The sequence below is a fragment of the Ambystoma mexicanum genome, chromosome 1p (genome assembly GCF_040938575.1).
Source record: "Ambystoma mexicanum isolate Mex_15411 chromosome 1p, UKY_AmexF1_1, whole genome shotgun sequence".
In the NCBI taxonomy this organism is placed as follows: domain Eukaryota; kingdom Metazoa; phylum Chordata; class Amphibia; order Caudata; family Ambystomatidae; genus Ambystoma; species Ambystoma mexicanum.
Window position 1 is genome coordinate 1,376,887,395 of NC_090921.1, and position 20,394 is coordinate 1,376,907,788.

The following is a 20,394-nucleotide window of genomic DNA, read 5'->3' on the forward strand; positions in this document are numbered from 1 at the left end:
AGTTTCCGACGAGCGATACGGTGGTGGGGCACCCGCGCGCATCTGACGGCGGGCATGGACTTCCAGACCCCAGCCCACCAGGAGACTGTGACCACGGATGCCTCCCTGGAAGGGTGGGGAGCGCACACCGAAAATCTGCACGCAAGGGGACTCTGGCTCCCGACGGAGAAGTCCCTGCATATCAACGTCCTGGAGCTCCGTGCAGTGTTTTGGGCCCTCAGGTCCTTCCTTCCGTCCCTCAAGGGCAAGGTGGTGAGGATCTTCACCGACAACACCACCACCATGTTTTACATCAGGAAACAGGGCGGAACCAGGTCCCCAGCGCTGTCCAAGGAGGCGCAGGACCTGTGGCATTGGGCCGTCGCCCAAGGGATTTTTCTGGTGCCGTTTCATCTGGCAGGGATAAAAAACACCATCGCCGACTCACTCAGCAGGGAGCTGCGCTCGTGCCACGAGTGGGAACTACGGCAGGATCTGGTGGATCGCCTCTTCCGACGGTGGGGCACACCCCAGATCGACCTGTTCGCGACGGCGACGAACAACAAGTGCCGGAGGTTCGCCAGCAGGTTTCCCCAGACGAGGAGCATGGGCGATGCTTTCTCGTTCCCCTGGGAGGGCCTGTTCCTCTACGCGTTCCCTCCCTTGCCTCTGCTAATCCGGCTCGTCAACCAGCTCAAGAGGTCACGGTGCAGGATGATCCTCGTCGCACCTGCGTGGCCGAGGCAGATATGGTTCCCGGACCTTCTGGACTTGTCAGCGTCCCCGCCGATCAAGCTGCCGGCGGACGCGGATCTACTCTCCAGGGAAGGAGGCGCCATCCTCCACCACGACCCGAAGTCGCTGAACTTGCAGGCCTGGCTCCTGCAGCGCTAGAGTTTGGAGGATACGACATACCGGCCGATTGCAGAGAGGTTCTTGCAAAGGCCAGGGCGTCCTCGACTCTTAAATGCTACGGACACAAATGGAAGAGGTTCTCTGTCTGGTGCCACGCACAGAAGATTAACCCTCTACGGATTACGGCTCCCCAAGTACTGCCGTACCTGCTGACGCTGGCCAAAGCTGGTCTGGCACACGCGTCCATCAAGATTCATCTTGCTGCGATCTCCCGATACACCAGAACCACGGGGCGGACGTCCTTGTGGTCTCATCGTCTGGTGAAAGAGTTCATGAAGGGACTGTTCAGATCGTTCCCGCCGGTGAAGGCTCCGGCCCCGGCGTGGGAGCTCAACGTGGTGCTGACCAAGCTCATGGGACCTCCGTTCGAGCCTCTGCACTCGGCCCCGTTGAAGTTTCTATCGTGGAAAACAGCTTTTCTTGTGGCCATCACCTCCGCACGACGAGTGGGAGAGATCCAGGCCCTTTCCTGCAAGGCCCCGTACTTGACTTTCCACGACACGAGGGTAGTGCTCAGGACGCACCCCTCCTTCATGCCCAAGGTACCGTCGGACTTCCATCTCAACGAACCCTTGGTGTTACCTGTGTTCTTCCCGTCGCCTTCATCGCCGGCTGAGAGGACTTTGCACTCGCTGGATGTAGCTAGAGCGCTGAAGTTCTACGTGGACCGCACGAAGGGTTTTCGGAAGACGTCACAACTCTTTGTGAACTTTGGACCTGTCAATCAGGGGAAGGCTCTCTCGAAGGCTTCCATCTCCAGATGGCTCTCCGGCTGTATCATGTGCTGTCACCGGTTGGCAAACCGACCGCTGCCTGGCCGTCCGAGAGCCCATTCCACCAGAGCGATCGCAGCTACCACGGCGTTCCTATCTGGTGTGCCCCTGCTGGACATATGCAGGGCTGCTACGTGGAGGTCGACGCACATTCACGAAATTCTACTGCGTCGACCGGGATTCCAGGGAGGAGTCCAGGGTCGGCCAAGCAGTGCTGCGCAACCTGTTCGCCTGAGGTGAGCCTGGTGAGGAGGTAAGATGCTTAATGTTGAGTTGATGTGATGCTTAATGTTGAGCCTTTGCCACCTCCCGTGGTTGTGCATGTGTGTACTGCTATGTATTCTTTACTCATGAGCATGTGAATCCATGCCAGACCCCATGCTGGAGAAGGAACAAGTTACTTACCTGTAACTGTTGTTCTCCAGCATGGGTCTGGCATGGATTCACATGCGAACCCTCCCGCCTACCCCTCTGCGGCTCTTCACTTGGTCATACTGCCACTTCACGTGCTTCCAAATCTGAAGATGGCTGCCAGAGGCGGTGCTTAGGTAGAGGGCAGTCATTGGCTGTGGTCAGTATGACGCAGAGACCAGTGATTGGTTATTACTACGAAAGACAGATCAGAAACGAAACTGATACTGGTTTTTTCTTTACCGAGGATTCCCAGCCTGACGACGGGGAATATTCATGAGCATGTGAATCCATGCCAGACCCATGCTGGAGAACAACAGTTACAGGTAAGTAACTTGTTCCTTGTGTTCCCTACTGCAGATCTCAAGAGACCGGATGTGAGGATAATCTGTTGTTTGCTATTTTATCCATTCCCCCTTTCCCTTCTCTGGGGTTACTAACTCAACTGTTGCTAGTAGGGTTGAGTTAGAAATGTCCGTAGAGGGTCTGTGGGATTAGGCAGCTGAATTGGCAAGTGGACCTGTCAATGAGAGAAAGATAGAAGTCACATTTAGCAGAGTCAAGAGTAAAGGAACAGTTTTGAAGAGCAGTGAAAGTTGGAGTTCAGAGGAGTGTCTTGACCTTTGCCAAGTGGAAAGCGTTTTCTGCATTGTGGTTTTCAGGGTGCAGAGTAGTGGAGCGAGATAGTGGCACAGAGGAGAAGATTTGATAGGGATGGGAAGAGAGTCGAAATGGTTCTGAGCGGAGGTGAGTGAAGAGTGCAAGGAGAAGATAAGTGCATGGTGAGGGTGAAGCTGAGAAGATGCAATAGTGGGTACTTACAGACAATTGTCAATATAATACAGGTAGCGAAGAGACACTCACCAAGGTACACCCATAAATGGGTGAACCTATCTCTACTATGAGGCAAACTGAACTTATCTAACTATAAGGAAGAGGCAGGCTATAACAATCTTCATAACATATTTCCATAAGGTGATAACCTCATCTTCCATTTTACTGCATAGTCCTGAAAAAATTGACTCAGTAAACATTCATAAAATCTCATAATCCAATTTCTTTCATCAAATAACATCTGCAAAAACATCTTATGTTTCTAAAAAAAGTATTCATTAATATCACCCATAGACTAGTTTACAAATACAAGCAGATACACATCACTTAAAGTATATATTGCTTTAAAAACATTACACAAAGACACAATCAGACAAAAATGAAATCTCAATCTAAATAATGTGTCCATTTTCATAATCCCAACATGTTTCTGTCCCTATCACCAAGTCGGTTGAACATTCATCAGGGGATTTTCTCAGTAATTTATAATAGATTTCTGATTCTTGTATCCTGGTTGAAGTTTACATAAAAACACATACATATACTGCTCATTATGCATGGTAAACTCCTTTGTATTTGTAGAAATAATTCCACAGTCCTATTAGTTCGGGGCCCTAATTCAATTAAAGCCTCCAAATGGCATCCGAGTAACACTTTTCTTGAAACTGAGGCGATCCCTGCTCATCAACACATATTCACCAATGAATTTCACATTGGTCAATCAGATCGGTATGCTTCAAATTCTTTAGATTATTTAACCATCGGATGCAAACAGAACGGGTACGGCAATATGCTCAAACACCCCAAAAATGTCACCTTATGAAAATATCTTAATAAGATTGATATTGATACTGATATTTTATTTGTATCGCGCTCGTACACAAGTGTTTCAGAGCATGACAAGGCAAGGGAGGGGAACAAGGGAGAACAAAAAAAAACAATCTTACTAGGCCCAGTGACATTGAGAACGCGCAAGTGCATGGGAGAGGGAAATGGGAGAGTGCAAGGGTGGGGGAGAAGTGTAAAGCGCTGAGCAGAGGAATACAGATAGATAATAAATAAATAAAAAATAATAAAAGCAACTAACAGTGGTGGTGCAGCCAGCAGGTGGCAAGTGCTAGGTTTGAGGCAGCAGACAGAGTGTGTCTGACAAGTGCAAAAAGGGGGAACTGTATGGTAACAGATACAGCCCCCACTGCAAGGGATTGCCAGGAGGCAGTGCGGGTGGGTGGCAGGGTGAGCAGGTACCTGAGCCCAAAACTCGGAGGGTGACCAGGTGCACAGTGCTGGGACAGAGCAGATCAGCAGGGGAGAGGAGGAGCGAAAGCAGAAGCAAAGAGGAAGGTCTTGAGGTGCTTCCGGAACCAGAGATGGTTCTCCTCGAGTTTCAGAGAGGCAGGGAGGCTGTTCCAGAGGGAGGACCAAGCTGAAGACAGAAATCTACCCCAAGCTCGTTTCTTTGAAAAACGACTGATCCTGAGGGAGTTAGAGGTGGAGGAGTGAAGAGCTCAGGAGTGAAAGTATTTACAGAGGGACAGCTGAAGCTATTTTGGACCCAGGCCTTAGAAAGTCTTGTGGACAATGCAAAGGGTTTTGAATTTGATCCTTGCAGCCACCGGGAGCCAGTGGAGAGATTTCCGGGCTGGAGAGCTACGATCCCAGGGCTTGAGGCCAAGGACAAGTCTCACAGTCCTGTTCTAGAATAATCCAATCTAGAGAGAACCAGGGCTCGAGAGACAGTGAGCTTCTGGGGGAAGGAGAGGAAAGGCAGAAAATCTCTGAGGAGGTGCAGTAGGAAGTTTGACTTCTAAGAGACATCAGAGATGTGTGCAGAGAAGGAAAGCATGGAGTCAAAGATGACCCCGAGGTTCTTAGCCTCACAATTGGGGGGTAGGAGGAGGGCACAGGGAGGCTGGCCAGAGAGTGAAAGTAAAGGAGGGTGAAGGTGTGTCGATGAGGAAGATCTCCGTCTTGCTGGCATTCAGGCAGAGACCATTGGCAGCACACCAATCCTGAATGGGAGATAGGCAATCAGAGATGAAGATGAGAGGAGAAAAGGTGGCCGAGGGAAGCCTGAAAATGAGTTGAGTGTCAGCATAGCACTGAAAATTGGAGCAGAAAATGGCAATGCGATGAGCGAGAGTTGCCAGGTATTGGTTGAACAGCCAGGGAGAGAGGTTAGACCCCTGGGGAACAGGCAGAACGGGAGATAGATGAGAGTAAGGACCCAAGTTGGACCTGGGTGGGTCGAACAGAGAGGAAAGAGGTCAGCCAGGCCAGAGCCTGATCGGTGATACTCAGGTTGTCATGGAGATTGTCATAGCATGTCTCTTCCTTATATTTAGATACTTACAGACAATTAGCAGGACACAGCAAAGCAAAGGCTCATTGGTGAAAAGGCAAAGAGGCTGGTCCACGGCTGGTTTTCACTCTTCCCTGTTCTGCCCTTAATTGGGACGCCACTAGCTGGACGCCCCTCAGGAGTTCAGAAGGGATTACACATGCTCCTGTCACCTGATCCTGTCACCTGATTGACTAGTCCATCAGTTGTTGGTCTCTATGATTTTGTCCCTGGTGTTGGTGGGATGAGGCAATGTCTTCCTGATTGGTATTACCAGAGGAGCATCTGGTGGTCTACGGATGGAGATTGGGTTGATCCAAGATGGCCGCAGGAAGTGATGTCACCAAACCAAGTTGTCGGCCAGAAGTGATGTCAGCAATACATGACCCCTGGAAGTGATGTAACCAATCCAAGTTGACACACAGTCTTTTCACCTGATCACCAAGTCCATCGGTGGTTGGTCGCTCTGATTGTGTCGCTGGTGTCGCTTGGATGAGGCAATTTCTTCCTGATTGGTGTTCCCTTGTGGCCTTCTGGAGGAGATTGAATGGATCCAAGATGGACGCAATAAGTGATGTCACCGATCCAGGATGGCCACTGGAAGTGAAGTTCCAGACAGAAAGTGAAGCCGAAAAACCAGAGGGATGACACACGCTCTCGTCACCTGATTGCCTAGTCCATCAGTGGCTGGTCTCTGATGTCCCTGATGAGAACAACCAACACAAACGTATTCTTACAGTGGCAATGCTGGCATATATTGTTGGCATAGGTATCATGAAATCCATTTTACAGTAGATTTGCAGACATATATTATGAGCACAGTGATCATCAGAACCAGTTATTGTGGAGGATTTAGTAATTATCAGTGATCATACCTTTAAAAAAATGATACCTCATTCCAAGACCCATGTTTCGCTCATAAAGAGGTTGTTAGTGCTTGCTAATACTAAGGCTGCTTATGGTTTGCTGCTGAACTAGCACTGTGGAGCAAACCTTCCATTTTATGGATAAGTATCAGTAGTTGGAAAGACTGCAAGAAGGCAGGGTGTTGGTGTTATACTCGATATTTGTGGGGGGGCAGGTGCTGGAGCGAAGTCAAGGATTTCAAAAGTATTTAAATGTGTTGTAGTTCTGTCCAAAACCAGATAATAATTTTTCCATTGCTTAAATCATATTTGCGTATCTGTGTTGTTCCGTATTTGGGTGAAAGATGTCAGTACCACATTGCTCCCAGCACACATAGTTGCAGATGGGTAGCTTTTGGCTTGACTTTGGTGCACCTCTTGTATTACCCCAACAACTGCCTCGGCGTTGAAGAACTGGTATTTTCTTTAAGAGTGTGTTAATGAGGTTGTCAGTGATCACCTGATGATAGAAAGAGAAGAAATACTTCCCCTGTGGGAGTTGTAGTGCCAAAACAAACCCTCTGGCTGCCGAGTTGCATACACGGAAAGGAAATAAAAAGAGGCGAGTAAGTTGTTACTTTAGAGTCCCATGAAAGGCTCATAGGGCAAGATTGTCAAATCATTTCTGGCGCACGTGATGAAATGCACTAGCCTACCTCACCACTTGTGCGAAAAAAGGAGCATCCATTCCACAAAGGGCATCATAGAGGCACCCATTCACATGCGCTTTTTCAACCATTTCCACATTTGCTTCACACATCAGGGGGCTTGTCTACACATTTAAAAGTGCATCCCAAATTCAGAAAAGGGTACACTTGACTTTTAGCAAAAATGCAGAACATTCCCCTGCTGGCAACAGGCGCAGGGGGATGCATAATTCATGACACGGTAATTTACGATTCCGTTATGCATTTTTCGTTAAGTGCAACAGCAGCGGATCAAACCAGAGCTGTCCCACTTGCATTTCTATCCCCAAACAGGCACAGAACTGCTTTTTTTTGTTGACATTTCGCAGTGACAAGCCCTTCAAGAGCCTGTCACTGTAAAATGCATTTACAGCACCTATGTGGGTTATGGGTGCCAATTATACATTAGCATTGGGAATGCACTCCCGACGCTAATGTATGCAAGGGTGGCTGGCCCGACCATCTTTAATACAGCCATTCAACCCAGGCGACCTCTAAGCATAAGGGGAACTGCATATTTCGAAAATGAGTGCATGCTCTGGGAAGCAGAATTGCAGGACTGCATTGTGTCTCTGTGTCCTTTCAATGTAGTCACATGGTATCAGTCATCATCTGATTAGGAAAAGAGAAGAAATACTTGCCAATGATGAATTGTGAAAAACAGGTAATCTGTGTGGCAATTGTTCGGCATAAAGGAAAAGGAAAAGAAATAGCACGAGTTACCCTCTCCGTGACCCCGGTACGTTTTCGGAAGGAAGTTTTTGGAAGGAAATAATAATAAATAACTTAGAAATATTAAGAGCCCCCGTATTGCGGTTACCCTACCTGCCGAAAACCAAGACACCAATGGCAACAATGTGTCTCTGTACCGTGTCAAGGTAGTTGGGTTTATGTGACGTATCATACTGTTCTGAATTGTATACATGTAAGCAATTGAAAAAAACATGCATGGATGATTCTTGGTAAATGAAAGTAATATTTGTTTTCTCCATAGTATTTGGAAATCAGCTCGTTCTGAAAGAGGAAATGCAAGAGGGTTCAGTTTCACCACAAACCTATCACCATTACATTCAAGCTGCTGGCGGTAAGAGTGTTGCATTATATGACAGCCTTATTGGTAATTTACGTATATGTTTACGCACCTTAAATTGAGTGTACCGTATGCTTTTAGCTATGTAACACTTTTCAATTTATTGTTTCCCATTATAACAACAATAATGAGCATTACAACTTTGTATCATTCATTTTTCATTATTTGAAGTTGTGTAGCACACCAAAATGCAGAACAGGCCAATCCAGTGCAGGGGGGGTGGTGGGGTCTGTGTGGTTCTGGGAATAAGGTCTGGGTGACCTGGAGGAAGGTGGGAGGCGGTAGGACTGGGAACAACACGTTACATCAGATAATCAGTCCCAATGCAAGCCAGACATCATATTCAATATTACTGAATTATATACGCAAGAACAGTGTTCAAGCAGCAATCTTATAAGACACGTTTACAGAGGATGGAGCTTATTTAGATGCTCCAAAGGTCTATTAGAAAGGTGTGGTGATTGCGTTCGGCCCTGATTTGAATTGGTGGCCTATTCCAGTATTTGCACCCAAATTCTACAGGAGTGAGGCCTTATGATGTTTTGTTCAGAAGTTCAGTATGACGATTTATGGCAAGGCACAGAGGTTTGCTAATGTGCATGACTATTTTCATTTATTTTAATAGCAGGAAGAAATAAAAGTGAAATCAGAAACACATACAAAGTACAAGCTGCAGAAGTTCTATTAGCATGCAGATTTGGTCAATTTTAGTGTTAGTATTTCTGTCATATGTTGCAGTGTTTCAGGTCATTTTCAAATGGGATTTAGTTTTGTTTAGAGCACTAGACTACTAATCACATGGTGGAATGATGGCCAGTAAAGATATTGTTACTGGTTTCTACTAGCATAAGGGCCTCTTGCCCCAATAGCCAGGGCCCCTCTGGCCGTCTGAAATTGGCCCTGTCAGTGTGTGTACATTTCTGTTCTTTAGGGCACTAGGCCTCAGTTCCAAGCCTCTGTCTTTCCATTTAATTAAACTGTATTCCTGCTTCCCCCAGTGAGTGTTCAGCATTAGAAGGTCCTTGAAGGAAGGGTGTGGTGCAGCACACATATTAGTTATTGTTGCAGGGTTTAGCTGTTCTCAGGATCTTTTTTAGTGAAATGTATAGTAACAGTTTGTGTTCTTGATGATAGATAAAATATAATAGTTGTGAAGGGCATATTTTGGTGTTAGTGAAGCCTTGGGTGAAGGCATTGCCAAAGCGTTATATCCTGATTGTGGTCATATTGCCCCCTAAGGATAGTTGGGACAACTGGGTCTGCAATTGAATTGCTTGGTAGCAGAAATAAATATGAGAAATTAATTTCCAAGGAGTGGAACCTAAGTTACTATTTCTATGAAGCCACCTGGTACCCAAGAGGTAGCCAGAAGAATATTTGCTAGGGATTGCATCATGTTTCAAAATGGGAGTTGCAAAAAGTGTTACAGAAGTAAACTACTCAAGGCCTGAGAACTGCCTAGGATTTCCAAATTGACTGAGCACATGGGAGAGGATATTGCTGTGTCTAATTTGTTGACTTCACTGTTCCCACTCACCAAATGATTGGGTCATTTTGGTGGAACTTGTCTTGACCAGTGAGGGTATGCCATTTAAGTAAATGTTACATATATACCTTTAGCCAATCAGGATGAAATATTTTCTGCTGACTGTACAATTATGTCATTCATAGGGGGCTGCACTTTCCTAAGTCACAGGTGATGTACTAACAAATGGGGGGATACTAATGCGTATTGTGTTTAGACTTCTCTGTGCGTGGGAGCCAATGAAGAATGTGCAATCATTTTTTGGTTTTAGTCTTTAAATACTGTAACTCAATGTTCCGTGGATCAAGAGTGTTTTCAGTTTTCAATTCTACTGACCCTCCCAGACGTAATATTCACGTATTAAAAACTGTTTTCGTGCACTCCATTGTTACTTCCTTGGATTTATTTTCTTTATCAGTTTTTGGGCCTACAGTACATTTTTGGTCACCCCAATGTGACATCCAGTGCCTCTTGAAGATGCTCAGTGTCCTCTGGCTGCACAGCATGTTCTGTGGAGACCTGCCACCCGAGAGCGGTTTCTGTGCACACAAATGGAGAGATGAGCAACGCTGTGTTACACTGAATGTCTGTCTGATCCCTAGAGTGTGGGCTGCTGGGCTGTGCTGTCCAGTCAGTTTGCGGGGGAGTAGGCCTCTGGGGAACTCAGAGACCACACACAGCACAAGTGCACTTTCTGCATGAAACACAGAGATGTTGATCTTTTGTTATTGCTTGTAAATTGATATTATGACGCCATATACAGTAGTATAAGTGAAGAATTAATGTCGGGAAGCTCCTCTGAAAAGGAGAAAGTCAGCGCTGTATACAAAGTGATGGTCCTATGATAAAAGTACTGGATATCCCTCAGCTCTAGAAGAGGAGTTTGCGGAGCGCTGAGTTCCCTCACCTCAAGGCAAGGAGGCAGAGGAAGGATCTACATCATTGTGTATTGTGATGAATCCTGTGGAGTCATCACTGGACTCCAGCCTAACATTTCCTCCCATGTCGCCAGGGGAAGGCCGCCGCTACCTGATCCTAACCCTGGGTGTGGTATTATGAGGGAGGATCACATGAGAGGAGATGGCTGTCCAGGGGAAGTGGTGACTCTTTTGGGAGGGACACAGTAATTGCTTTCTTGTGAGGATGATGATATTTATGAGGATATTTCCCAAATACCCAATGGCATGCTGTCACTGTACAAGTCCCTCCCATGTAACAACCCAAAGAACATTCTATGAAAAGTCATCCAGACAGAATAAGGTTTGTACTATGGGAGTTTATGTATCATATGTGACATCCTCCAATTGTCATGATTCTGTCTTTCGGTAGAAGTCCTAACTCCAATGTTAAATCACAAACCATTTATATAATTCCTTCTAACTTTGACAACTTTCAGTTCACAAAGCAATCAAAACTAAATGAATATAAAAAAAAACAATATGCACTTCAGGAATCATAATGCCTGTGGTACTGGGACGAGGAAGCAGGACCAAGAGTTAGTAAGGATCAGAGTTGCTACTGAAAAGAATGTGCGATCTAGATGTTGTAAAGCAAGCCACTTAGGCGGGACATATAATGCAAGAATGAGCCACAGCTGGAGGATGGAGTAGCAGAGGCAGGAGCAGTCAGTAGAGAGGCAGATGAAGTCGGGAAAGTCGCTGATGGCCAAAAAGCAGTTGCAGCAGAAGCAGAAGGAAGAGCGCCAGCAGAAGCCAACTCGGGAAGAGAAGGCATGCAGTTTTGCAGAGTATGCGCAGCAGGAAGTAGAGTTGTGGATGGAGTGGAAAGAAGTCCAGCCATGTTGGAGACGTGCTTCCGACCCAATGTGAGTTACTTGTGTGTGAGTGAGGATGCAGAGACCCAACAGAGACTGTGGAGCTCCAGAGAAGAGCCATGCAGACAGACCGCTGAAGCTATGCACGAGCTATCAACAGTATGGTCAGACCACAGAAGATCTGTCGGAGTAGCAAAGAGTGAAGAGGATACGCTGAGGGAGACCAATGAGTTGGGCTGAAGACAAAGGTAACCCTGGGGCGCTCCAAGCAGGACATTTAGCAGTAAAAAACAATTTTTTATACCAAACAAATAGAGTAAAGGGGCAACAAGGGCGCTATTGTCCTTTTATGAGATATCAACTTGGGGAAACCTGTAACCCATATTGCCAACAGCCAAGATGCTATAAAGAAGAGGTAAGGAGGCAACAAGGGGAGCAATTCTTCTTTTGTGAGATATCAACTTGGGGAAACCTGTAACCCACATTGCCAATAGTTGAGAGACTATGACAAGGAGTTAAAAGGGCAACTTGGGCGCAATTCTCCTTTCTTGAGATGCCAGTTTGGGAAAACCTGCAACCCACCTTGCCAAGAGTCAAGAGTCTATGAAGACAAGCATCCATTGTTCAACTCTCCTCACATGAGATACTGGTGTGGAGAACCTTGGAACAAACCTTGTCACTAACAGAAAAGACCAATTGTAGTTGTAGGCAGGTGAGTATACCAGGAAAGAAGCAGCTGTTTTGAAGTAGTGTGTTTGTGGCAAAAAGCTTTTGTGGAAAGAGACTGTTAACTCTATCATCCTGGCAAATTGTTGTATAAAAAAGACATTTGCTGTGCTGTCCTGATAAAGGTATTCCATTGGAAGAATATTGTGGTATGTTTATATTAGCTTTGGATCCTGGGAAATAGACCTTATGGAAGAAACAGTTGATTTGATTGTGAACAAGTGTTTTGCGCTCTGAAACGCTTGTGTACAAGCACGATATAAATAAAATATCAATTCAATTCAATTTTTGTGGCGAGACTTTTACTTTTCCAAGTGGAAGGTCATATTTAATGGAAATTACATTTTGGGCTTCATTACGACCCAGGCCGTAAGTTACCGCCTGGGTCGTACCTTTACCACCATGGCGTAAACTACGTTTACGCCATGGTGGTTGGCAGACTTACCGCCCCATTCCGAGGTTGGCGGGGCGGTAAGTCCCCATTAACCCATTTACCCTTCCCCATTCCCATTTTTGCCCCATAGGGCATAATGGGAGTGGGGAAGGCGTTAATTACGCCACCGTAAATTACGGTGGCGTAATTAACAACAAGGTCCCTTAGCGCCATGGATTTTAACACCTGCTAAAAGCAGGTGTTAAATCCTCCATGGCGCTAAGGGACCTCGGAATCAGGCGGTAAGGGTCGGCGCTGTTTACGCCGCCGTAAACCCCTTACCGCCTGGGTCGTAATGAGGCCCTTTGTGTTGAACTGAATAGAACTTTGTTGAATCAAACTCTTTGCAAAATATTTCCTGAATTGATCCAAGGGAAGGAAACCAAACCCTGGTGGTCACAAGGAGTACTTTGGTAGAATTATAAGTTTGAACTTGTACACTGTTTTGTCGAACTAAAATCAAATATATTTACCTTGTACTTTATTTTTTCAAATGTATTTATTTCATTTGGTTAATACGCCCAAACCCTCGGCTATCACGGTGTAGGTTACAAGAGTACTTGGCACTTAATTGTTACAGGGTGACTTGGTACTTAGATGGTGCATATTGACATATTTGTAAACATACAATTTTGAATCTTAATGAGTTATACAGATCACATACATAGAGTTACAGAGTCAAGCAGTGTTGATTCTTATTGGATTGTACAGATCATTTACATAGGGTAACAGAGACAGACAGTGCTTGGTAGTACTTACAGTGGGTTAAGTTACATTCTTACAACAAATATATACTTTCAGTTTTTGTTGTTGTGCTATAGATTTTGTGGCTTCTTAGAATTTGTTGAAGAGCCCGGTTTTGCGGGATGTGTTGAATTTGGGGAAGGATGGCTCATTGGAGATGGTGGTTGGAAGTGAGTTTGAAATGCTGGGGACTGCTACTGGGAAACTGGTGTTACCTGTTCTCACATTTTTGAAGCGGGGATGCAAAGGAGTGTGTCTGTATTGGAGCTGAGTGTTCTGGATGAAGTTTTGCGGGTCAGGCATTGGTTGGGGTAGCTTGGAAATGTGCCTGTAACACATTTGTTTGCTATAGTGAGAGTTTTGTGTAAGATCTTAGCTTGAACGTGTGCAGCCAGTGGGCTTCTCTCCTATGATGGGAGATATGATCTCTCTTTTTTATACCTAGTGCTGCGCAGAGGGCTTTGTTCTGGGCAGGACAAAGACTGATATGCAAATGGTTATTTCCCATCTGTGAAAGGCACAGTGAGTAAAAGCAGTGGCTGCGAACTCTCAAGTGGTTAATAACCACTGAACAGGTTATCATGTCTGTTCTTGCGAGAGAGGGGCGCCCGCTACCTTTGTAAAACTATTTGTTAAGGAACCTGGGATTGGTAACCCTAGGTCTCCTGGGGGCAACCAGACGTGGTCTCCCTCTCACTGTGCTTAGAGAGGCATCAGCCTCACCTCACTGATGATCCCCAACAAGGATGAAACACGTGTATGGGGTTGCTGGTGGTACTCTCGTTCAGATTGGAGTTGCCATTGTATTTCGGTGCTGGACTGCCCCTGGGCAGGACAAAGACTGATATGCAAATGGATATTTCCCATCTGTGAAAGGCACAGTGAGTAAAAGCAGTGGCTGCGAACTCTCAAGTGGTTAATAACCACTGAACAGGTTATCATGTCTGTTCTTGCGAGAGAGGGGCGCCCGCTACCTTTGTAAAACTATTTGTTAAGGAACCTGGGATTGGTAACCCTAGGTCTCCTGGGGGCAACCAGACGTGGTCTCCCTCTCACTGTGCTTAGAGAGGCATCAGCTTCACCTCACTGATGATCCCCAACAAGGGTGAAACACGTGTATGGGGTTGCTGGTGGTACTCTCGTTCAGATTGGAGTTGCCATTGTATTTCGGTGCTGGACTGCCCCTGGGCAGGACAAAGACTGATATGCAAATGGATATTTCCCATCTGTGAAAGGCACAGTGAGTAAAAGCAGTGGCTGCGAACTCTCAAGTGGTTAATAACCACTGAACAGGTTATCATGTCTGTTCTTGCGAGAGAGGGGCGCCCGCTACCTTTGTAAAACTATTTGTTAAGGAACCTGGGATTGGTAACCCTAGGTCTCCTGGGGGCAACCAGACGTGGTCTCCCTCTCACTGTGCTTAGAGAGGCATCAGCTTCACCTCACTGATGATCCCCAACAAGGGTGAAACACGTGTATGGGGTTGCTGGTGGTACTCTCGTTCAGATTGGAGTTGCCATTGTATTTCGGTGCTGGACTGCCCCTGGGCAGGACAAAGACTGATATGCAAATGGATATTTCCCATCTGTGAAAGGCACAGTGAGTAAAAGCAGTGGCTGCGAACTCTCAAGTGGTTAATAACCACTGAACAGGTTATCATGTCTGTTCTTGCGAGAGAGGGGCGCCCGCTACCTTTGTAAAACTATTTGTTAAGGAACCTGGGATTGGTAACCCTAGGTCTCCTGGGGGCAACCAGACGTGGTCTCCCTCTCACTGTGCTTAGAGAGGCATCAGCTTCACCTCACTGATGATCCCCAACAAGGGTGAAACACGTGTATGGGGTTGCTGGTGGTACTCTCGTTCAGATTGGAGTTGCCATTGTATTTCGGTGCTGGACTGCCCCTGGGCAGGACAAAGACTGATATGCAAATGGATATTTCCCATCTGTGAAAGGCACAGTGAGTAAAAGCAGTGGCTGCGAACTCTCAAGTGGTTAATAACCACTGAACAGGTTATCATGTCTGTTCTTGCGAGAGAGGGGCGCCCGCTACCTTTGTAAAACTATTTGTTAAGGAACCTGGGATTGGTAACCCTAGGTCTCCTGGGGGCAACCAGACGTGGTCTCCCTCTCACTGTGCTTAGAGAGGCATCAGCTTCACCTCACTGATGATCCCCAACAAGGGTGAAACACGTGTATGGGGTTGCTGGTGGTACTCTCGTTCAGATTGGAGTTGCCATTGTATTTCGGTGCTGGACTGCCCCTGGGCAGGACAAAGACTGATATGCAAATGGATATTTCCCATCTGTGAAAGGCACAGTGAGTAAAAGCAGTGGCTGCGAACTCTCAAGTGGTTAATAACCACTGAACAGGTTATCATGTCTGTTCTTGCGAGAGAGGGGCGCCCGCTACCTTTGTAAAACTCTTTGTTCTGAAATAGTTGCATTTTGTTTAGGTTTTTATTTTAGGTCCCTAGTAGTAGTATGTTGCAGTAGTCGATTTTAGCCAGTATGAGGGCTCTGGCTAGAGTGGTGCAGTTCTGCGGTGTAAGAAAAGGTCTGCTTAGGGAGATGAGTTTGGCAGTATATGCTGTGGATGAGGAGAGAGCACTGATGTGTTTGCACATAGTAAGGCTAGAGTCTAAGTAAACCCCTAGGGTTTTGACTTGTTTGGAGATATTGATTGGTGTGCCGTCAATGACTATGGCTGTGTAGTGTGGGTGAAGTTTGCTTAGTCGGTCTGGGGATCCTACTATCAGTAGCTCTGTATTTTCTCCATTGAGGCAGACACTCTTTGTCGCCATCCAATTCTGGATGATTGAATACATTTTATTTATGGTGATGGTGTTCTGTTCGAGATTGCCAGAGATGGGGATGAGTATTTGTGTGTCATCCGCAAAGTTGGTATATATTACTGCCATGGCGTCGAGTGCTGCAAAGAGTAATTTTGTGTATGCGTTATATAGTGTCAGGGAGAGGCAAGAGCCTTGAGGGACTCCCAGTGGAACTGTGATTGGGTCTGCGGCAACATCCCCTATTGCTACTCTCGAAGTGCAGTCTGCGGGGAAGAATTTGATCCAAGCAGTCGCCTCTTTAGAGAAGTGAAAGTTGTTAGCAAGCGTAAGACAGAGTTTATTATGGTCTCCTAAATCAAAGGCAGCTGATAGGTCTACGAGTAGTAGGATGCATAGTTAACCTCAATCCCTGATGGCATCCATCTGTTTTTTTACGTCCAGTAGAGCAGTGTCTGTGCTATGTCTAGGGAGGAAACCTGATTGTCTTTCCCCTAGTAGTTAGTTGTTTTCGAGGTGGGATTGTACTTGTGTGCATGCGATTTTGTCTATTATTTTTAGGATGAAGGCCACTGTGGTGATTGGTCTGTAGTTGGTGGGCGTAGTAGGGTCTAGTGTGTTTTTATTAAGGAGTGGGGTGACCCAGGCTTCTTTGATATTGGCTGGGACAGTATTAGATTTAAAAGAAGCATTAACGAAGTTGGTGATGATGGGTGCTAGTATGGGTGAGCAGTCTTTGACTAGTTTGGCCGGGAAGCTGTCACCTTTGCAATTAGATGGTTTGAGAGAGGCTATGGTTTTGAGTACGGAGTCAATGTTCACTGATTTGAAGTGGAATTCGGGAGAGTTGGATGTGGTGTATGTCAATGTTGGCAATAATGGTTCGGTGATGGGAGCTAGGAGTTTTCTGTGTGACTCTATTTTATTTTGGAGAGAGCATCTTGAATGGTGGTGCACCATTCCTTATTTGCATTGACTAGATGGGGAGGGGGTATGAGGGTTTCTAAATCTCTGATGATTGAGAATAGCTCTTTACAATTGGAGGTGGCATTGGTAATGCAAAGGTTGAGGGAGTTGGCTTTCTGGGTAAATACTTCCGCTTTATAGGTTTTAGACATATGCTCAAGTTGTTTTTTTGGATTCATTGGTGGCATTTTTCCTAAGGAGGTGTTCAAGAGCTCTTTTTTTTCTTCTAAGTTTGATGAGGTGCTCATTGAACCATGTGTTGCTACGTTTAAGCTTGGGGCTCTTAAGTTTGAGCAGAGCTATGTCATCTATGGCTGTTTTAAGGCAGTTGTGATAGTGTATTGAGATGTCCGCAGGGTTGGCATTGTCTATGGGGTGAGCATAGAGTAATTTGTCTAGCACGGGGGACAGGTTATCGCTAGTGAGTTTATTGGTGTTTCTTGCTAGTATTGGAGCGGATGGTGTAATGGGTGGCGTGGGTTCTTTGGAAAGGCCAATATTGAATCTGATAAGGAAGTGATCTGTCCAGGAGATCTCTAGGATCTCTTCTAGTAGAATTGTGGTATTCAGTGTGAGGATCCAGTCTAGGATTCGACCTTTTGAGTGGGTAGGGGTGCTAACGATTTGGGAGAATTGCATTTCTAGGAAAGCATTGTGGAAGGCGGTGGCCTTGAGGTCGGACGTGTCATTGAACCCTAAATTAATGTCTCCTAGGAGAATGAAATTAGTATTGGGTTTAAGAGTAGGGGAAATGAGGAGAGGAAGTTCTGTATCCGGTCAACTGGTAGCGCTGAGGGCTCTATAGACTATTAGGAAGTTGATGGTAGTTTTTGGGTCAGTTGCTAGTTTGAGCGCTAGGAGTTCGTACCCTGGTATGGTTTCGGTATTGCAATCTCTAAATTGGAGTGAGGATTTTGGGATGATGGCTACTCTGCTACCTGTGGTCTCTTGCTGGTCAGCTCTGATAATTGTGTAGTCAGGTGGTATGACGATGGTGAGTAGTGGGCCTGAAGCTGAGTGTAGCCAGGTTTCCGTTAAGACTAGGAAGTCAAGGTTGAATTCGAGGATGAGATCATGTATGTCGATACCATGTGCTCCTAATGATCTTACATTGAGTAGTGCACCTTTTAGCAGTGGTGTGTTCAGGTGGGTGATGGATTTTTGTGTTGTGGGTGTAGGGGGGTGTGCTCGTGTTGGGGGTGTAACAGGGTTATGTCTAACAACTTGCTTGCAGCTATCTTTTGCGGCCGTTGGTGTACTATGATTCAAGGTTTTGAATGTGCTGGTCACATGTTGAGTGCCTGTAGTGTTAGGATGGTGTGAGGTGTTATGTTTAATGGTAGTACGGGTGGAAAGTCTTATTTTTCGCAGGAGGCCTAGAATGGGCTTTGTGTATGTAGAGAGGTAGTGTGTCCTGGAGGAGAGCCTGGTTTGGCGCCGTAGGCCTGTGATGGGTATGGTAGTGGGTGTTGTGTGAGTGGTGGTGGGTAAGGATATGAATGCTGGTGTGTTGGGTAAGAATGGGGTGGGACATGGTAGTGGGTGGTGTCTGGGGCAGTATATGCACTCTGGGCCTAAGCCTAGTTGGATGAAGTTGCCTCTTGAGCAAAGGGTGGAGTCTGTGGTATGGGTGATCTTTTCTTTGGGGGTGGTGGGTGGGCAGGGATCCGAGGCTGTAGTGGGTTTGCTAGGAAGGTGGGATTGCTGTTGGGCATTCATTATGGATATTAGCAGTATTATCAGCATGCCTGGCGTTGCGGCTGCAAGCTTGCGCAGTCTGAGATACATTTGTCAGGTATTGTTTTTGGAGCGTTACTGAGCAATCTAAGGCTAGTAGGCAAGTTCAGTTGGAAAGCAGTAGGCTAGATCAGTTAGTAAGGCAATGGGCTAGTTCAATAGGTCAACAGTGGGCTAGTTCAATTGGTCAATAGTAGGCTAGATCGATAGGTCAGCAGTGGGTTAGTTCAATTGGACATACAGTAGGCTAATTCAATAGTTCAACAGTAGGCTAGATGGATAGGTCAACAGTGGGCTAGTTCAATTGGACATACAGTAGGCTAATTCAATTCGTAAACGGTAGACTAGTTGAATGGGTGAACAGTAAGCTAAAGCAATTAGTAAGCAGTAGGCTGTTAAGATATGTAGTACTTTCACAAAGTGGCAGGTGCTGATACAAATATGCACAATTACAAACAAAATAGCAAGAATGGCGTGGGCTGAATCAGATAGGTACAAGTAATCCAAAGTGGTGTAAGCTAGTTAAGGTAAGCTTAAGGTTGAGCAAATGCAATGAGAATGTTAGCGCATTATATCCTAGGCCAGTTGGGCTTGAATGCTATGGGCAAAATCAAACAGTGCACAGAGCATCTGTGCATAGTGGTCGGGAATCAAGGTATAAGTGCAGTTTGTTAACTACGTTTACAATGAGGTACTAATAGGGGCAAATATGGCTTATAGGTTGCTAAGCATTAAACAATCATAAGCATTATACCAGTCAGACCAACATTGGTTAGGTCCATCGCATGGCACAACGATAATCGTACGGGCCGGCTGAATGTGCAGCATCTCTTATGACTTATTTCTCTGCGGCGACAGAAGTTTGTATCGATAGTTGGCAGGTATGAATGTTAGGCGCACAGTGATTAGATCCAGCGTGATGTGGCTGGGAAATACATGCGTATTCCGAATGGCTCGTGACAGTATGTGGTTGTCGGGCGCATATGGAGTATTACAGTAGATAGTAGTAGGAGTAATAGATTGTTGTACTTGGTGAGGGCTTACCCAAATGGAATAGCGGGACGGCCGCTCTGCGCGGCGAACAGCGGCAAACAGAGCTTTTCCTTGGCTTCTCGTTGCCAGCTTCCGCCTGCCAGCAATTCTGGTTGGTTTAGAAGACGGGCACGATTGCATAACAACCGATCACAGCCTCGTTTTCGGGATGCGCTGCACCGCCCATCTTAGAATGGGCGCCAGTGATTGAAGAATGAAGAAGCACGTCGGGAAAGTGTAATTCTGCCGTTGTCGTGGCAAAAGGTGACGATTCCTGCTAGAAACATCAATATTCTATCCCCCAAACAAAAACTAGGGGACACGGATGGGCTAATTTTTAACAAGTATCTGACGATGAAAGAAGAATGGGGTGGCAGTGCTCTGTAGATGTGTTGCAGCAGGTTGGGTCTGCGGGATGGGGTTGCAGGCCTCGGTTCAGCTGCTGAAGTACAGAGGGAGATGGGCTCCAGCCCGCTCGCCTCGCACAACGCTAGAGTGTATACACGTATAACACTTTGGTTATATCTATTAGTGTGAAGGTCAGATACACTAGGTCATCTTTCTTTAGTGTTAGTTTGCTAGGTAGGAACATTGTTGTTAGCATCGGGACAGATTGGCGTTTATCTCACTCCTTTTTTAAACATTTTAATAAATGGCAAGCATTGAGAAAACTACAACTTTGTGTTTGTATCACAGTTCTGACGGCTCACAGTATATAAATGTCTTTTTCCTTG

The 20,394-nt window shown here is 46.0% G+C and overlaps 1 protein-coding gene across 1 annotated transcript in view; it reads left to right on the forward strand.

Moving 5' to 3' along the window:
• The window catches only part of LOC138454580 (ATP-binding cassette sub-family C member 12-like), a 392,790-nt gene that overhangs the window by 87,101 nt on the left and 285,295 nt on the right, over positions 1–20,394 (forward strand). Inside the window, exon 3 of the mRNA XM_069607051.1 lies at positions 7,839–7,928. Coding sequence (XP_069463152.1) covers positions 7,839–7,928 — 90 coding nt within the window. The remainder of the gene's footprint in view (positions 1–7,838; positions 7,929–20,394) is intronic.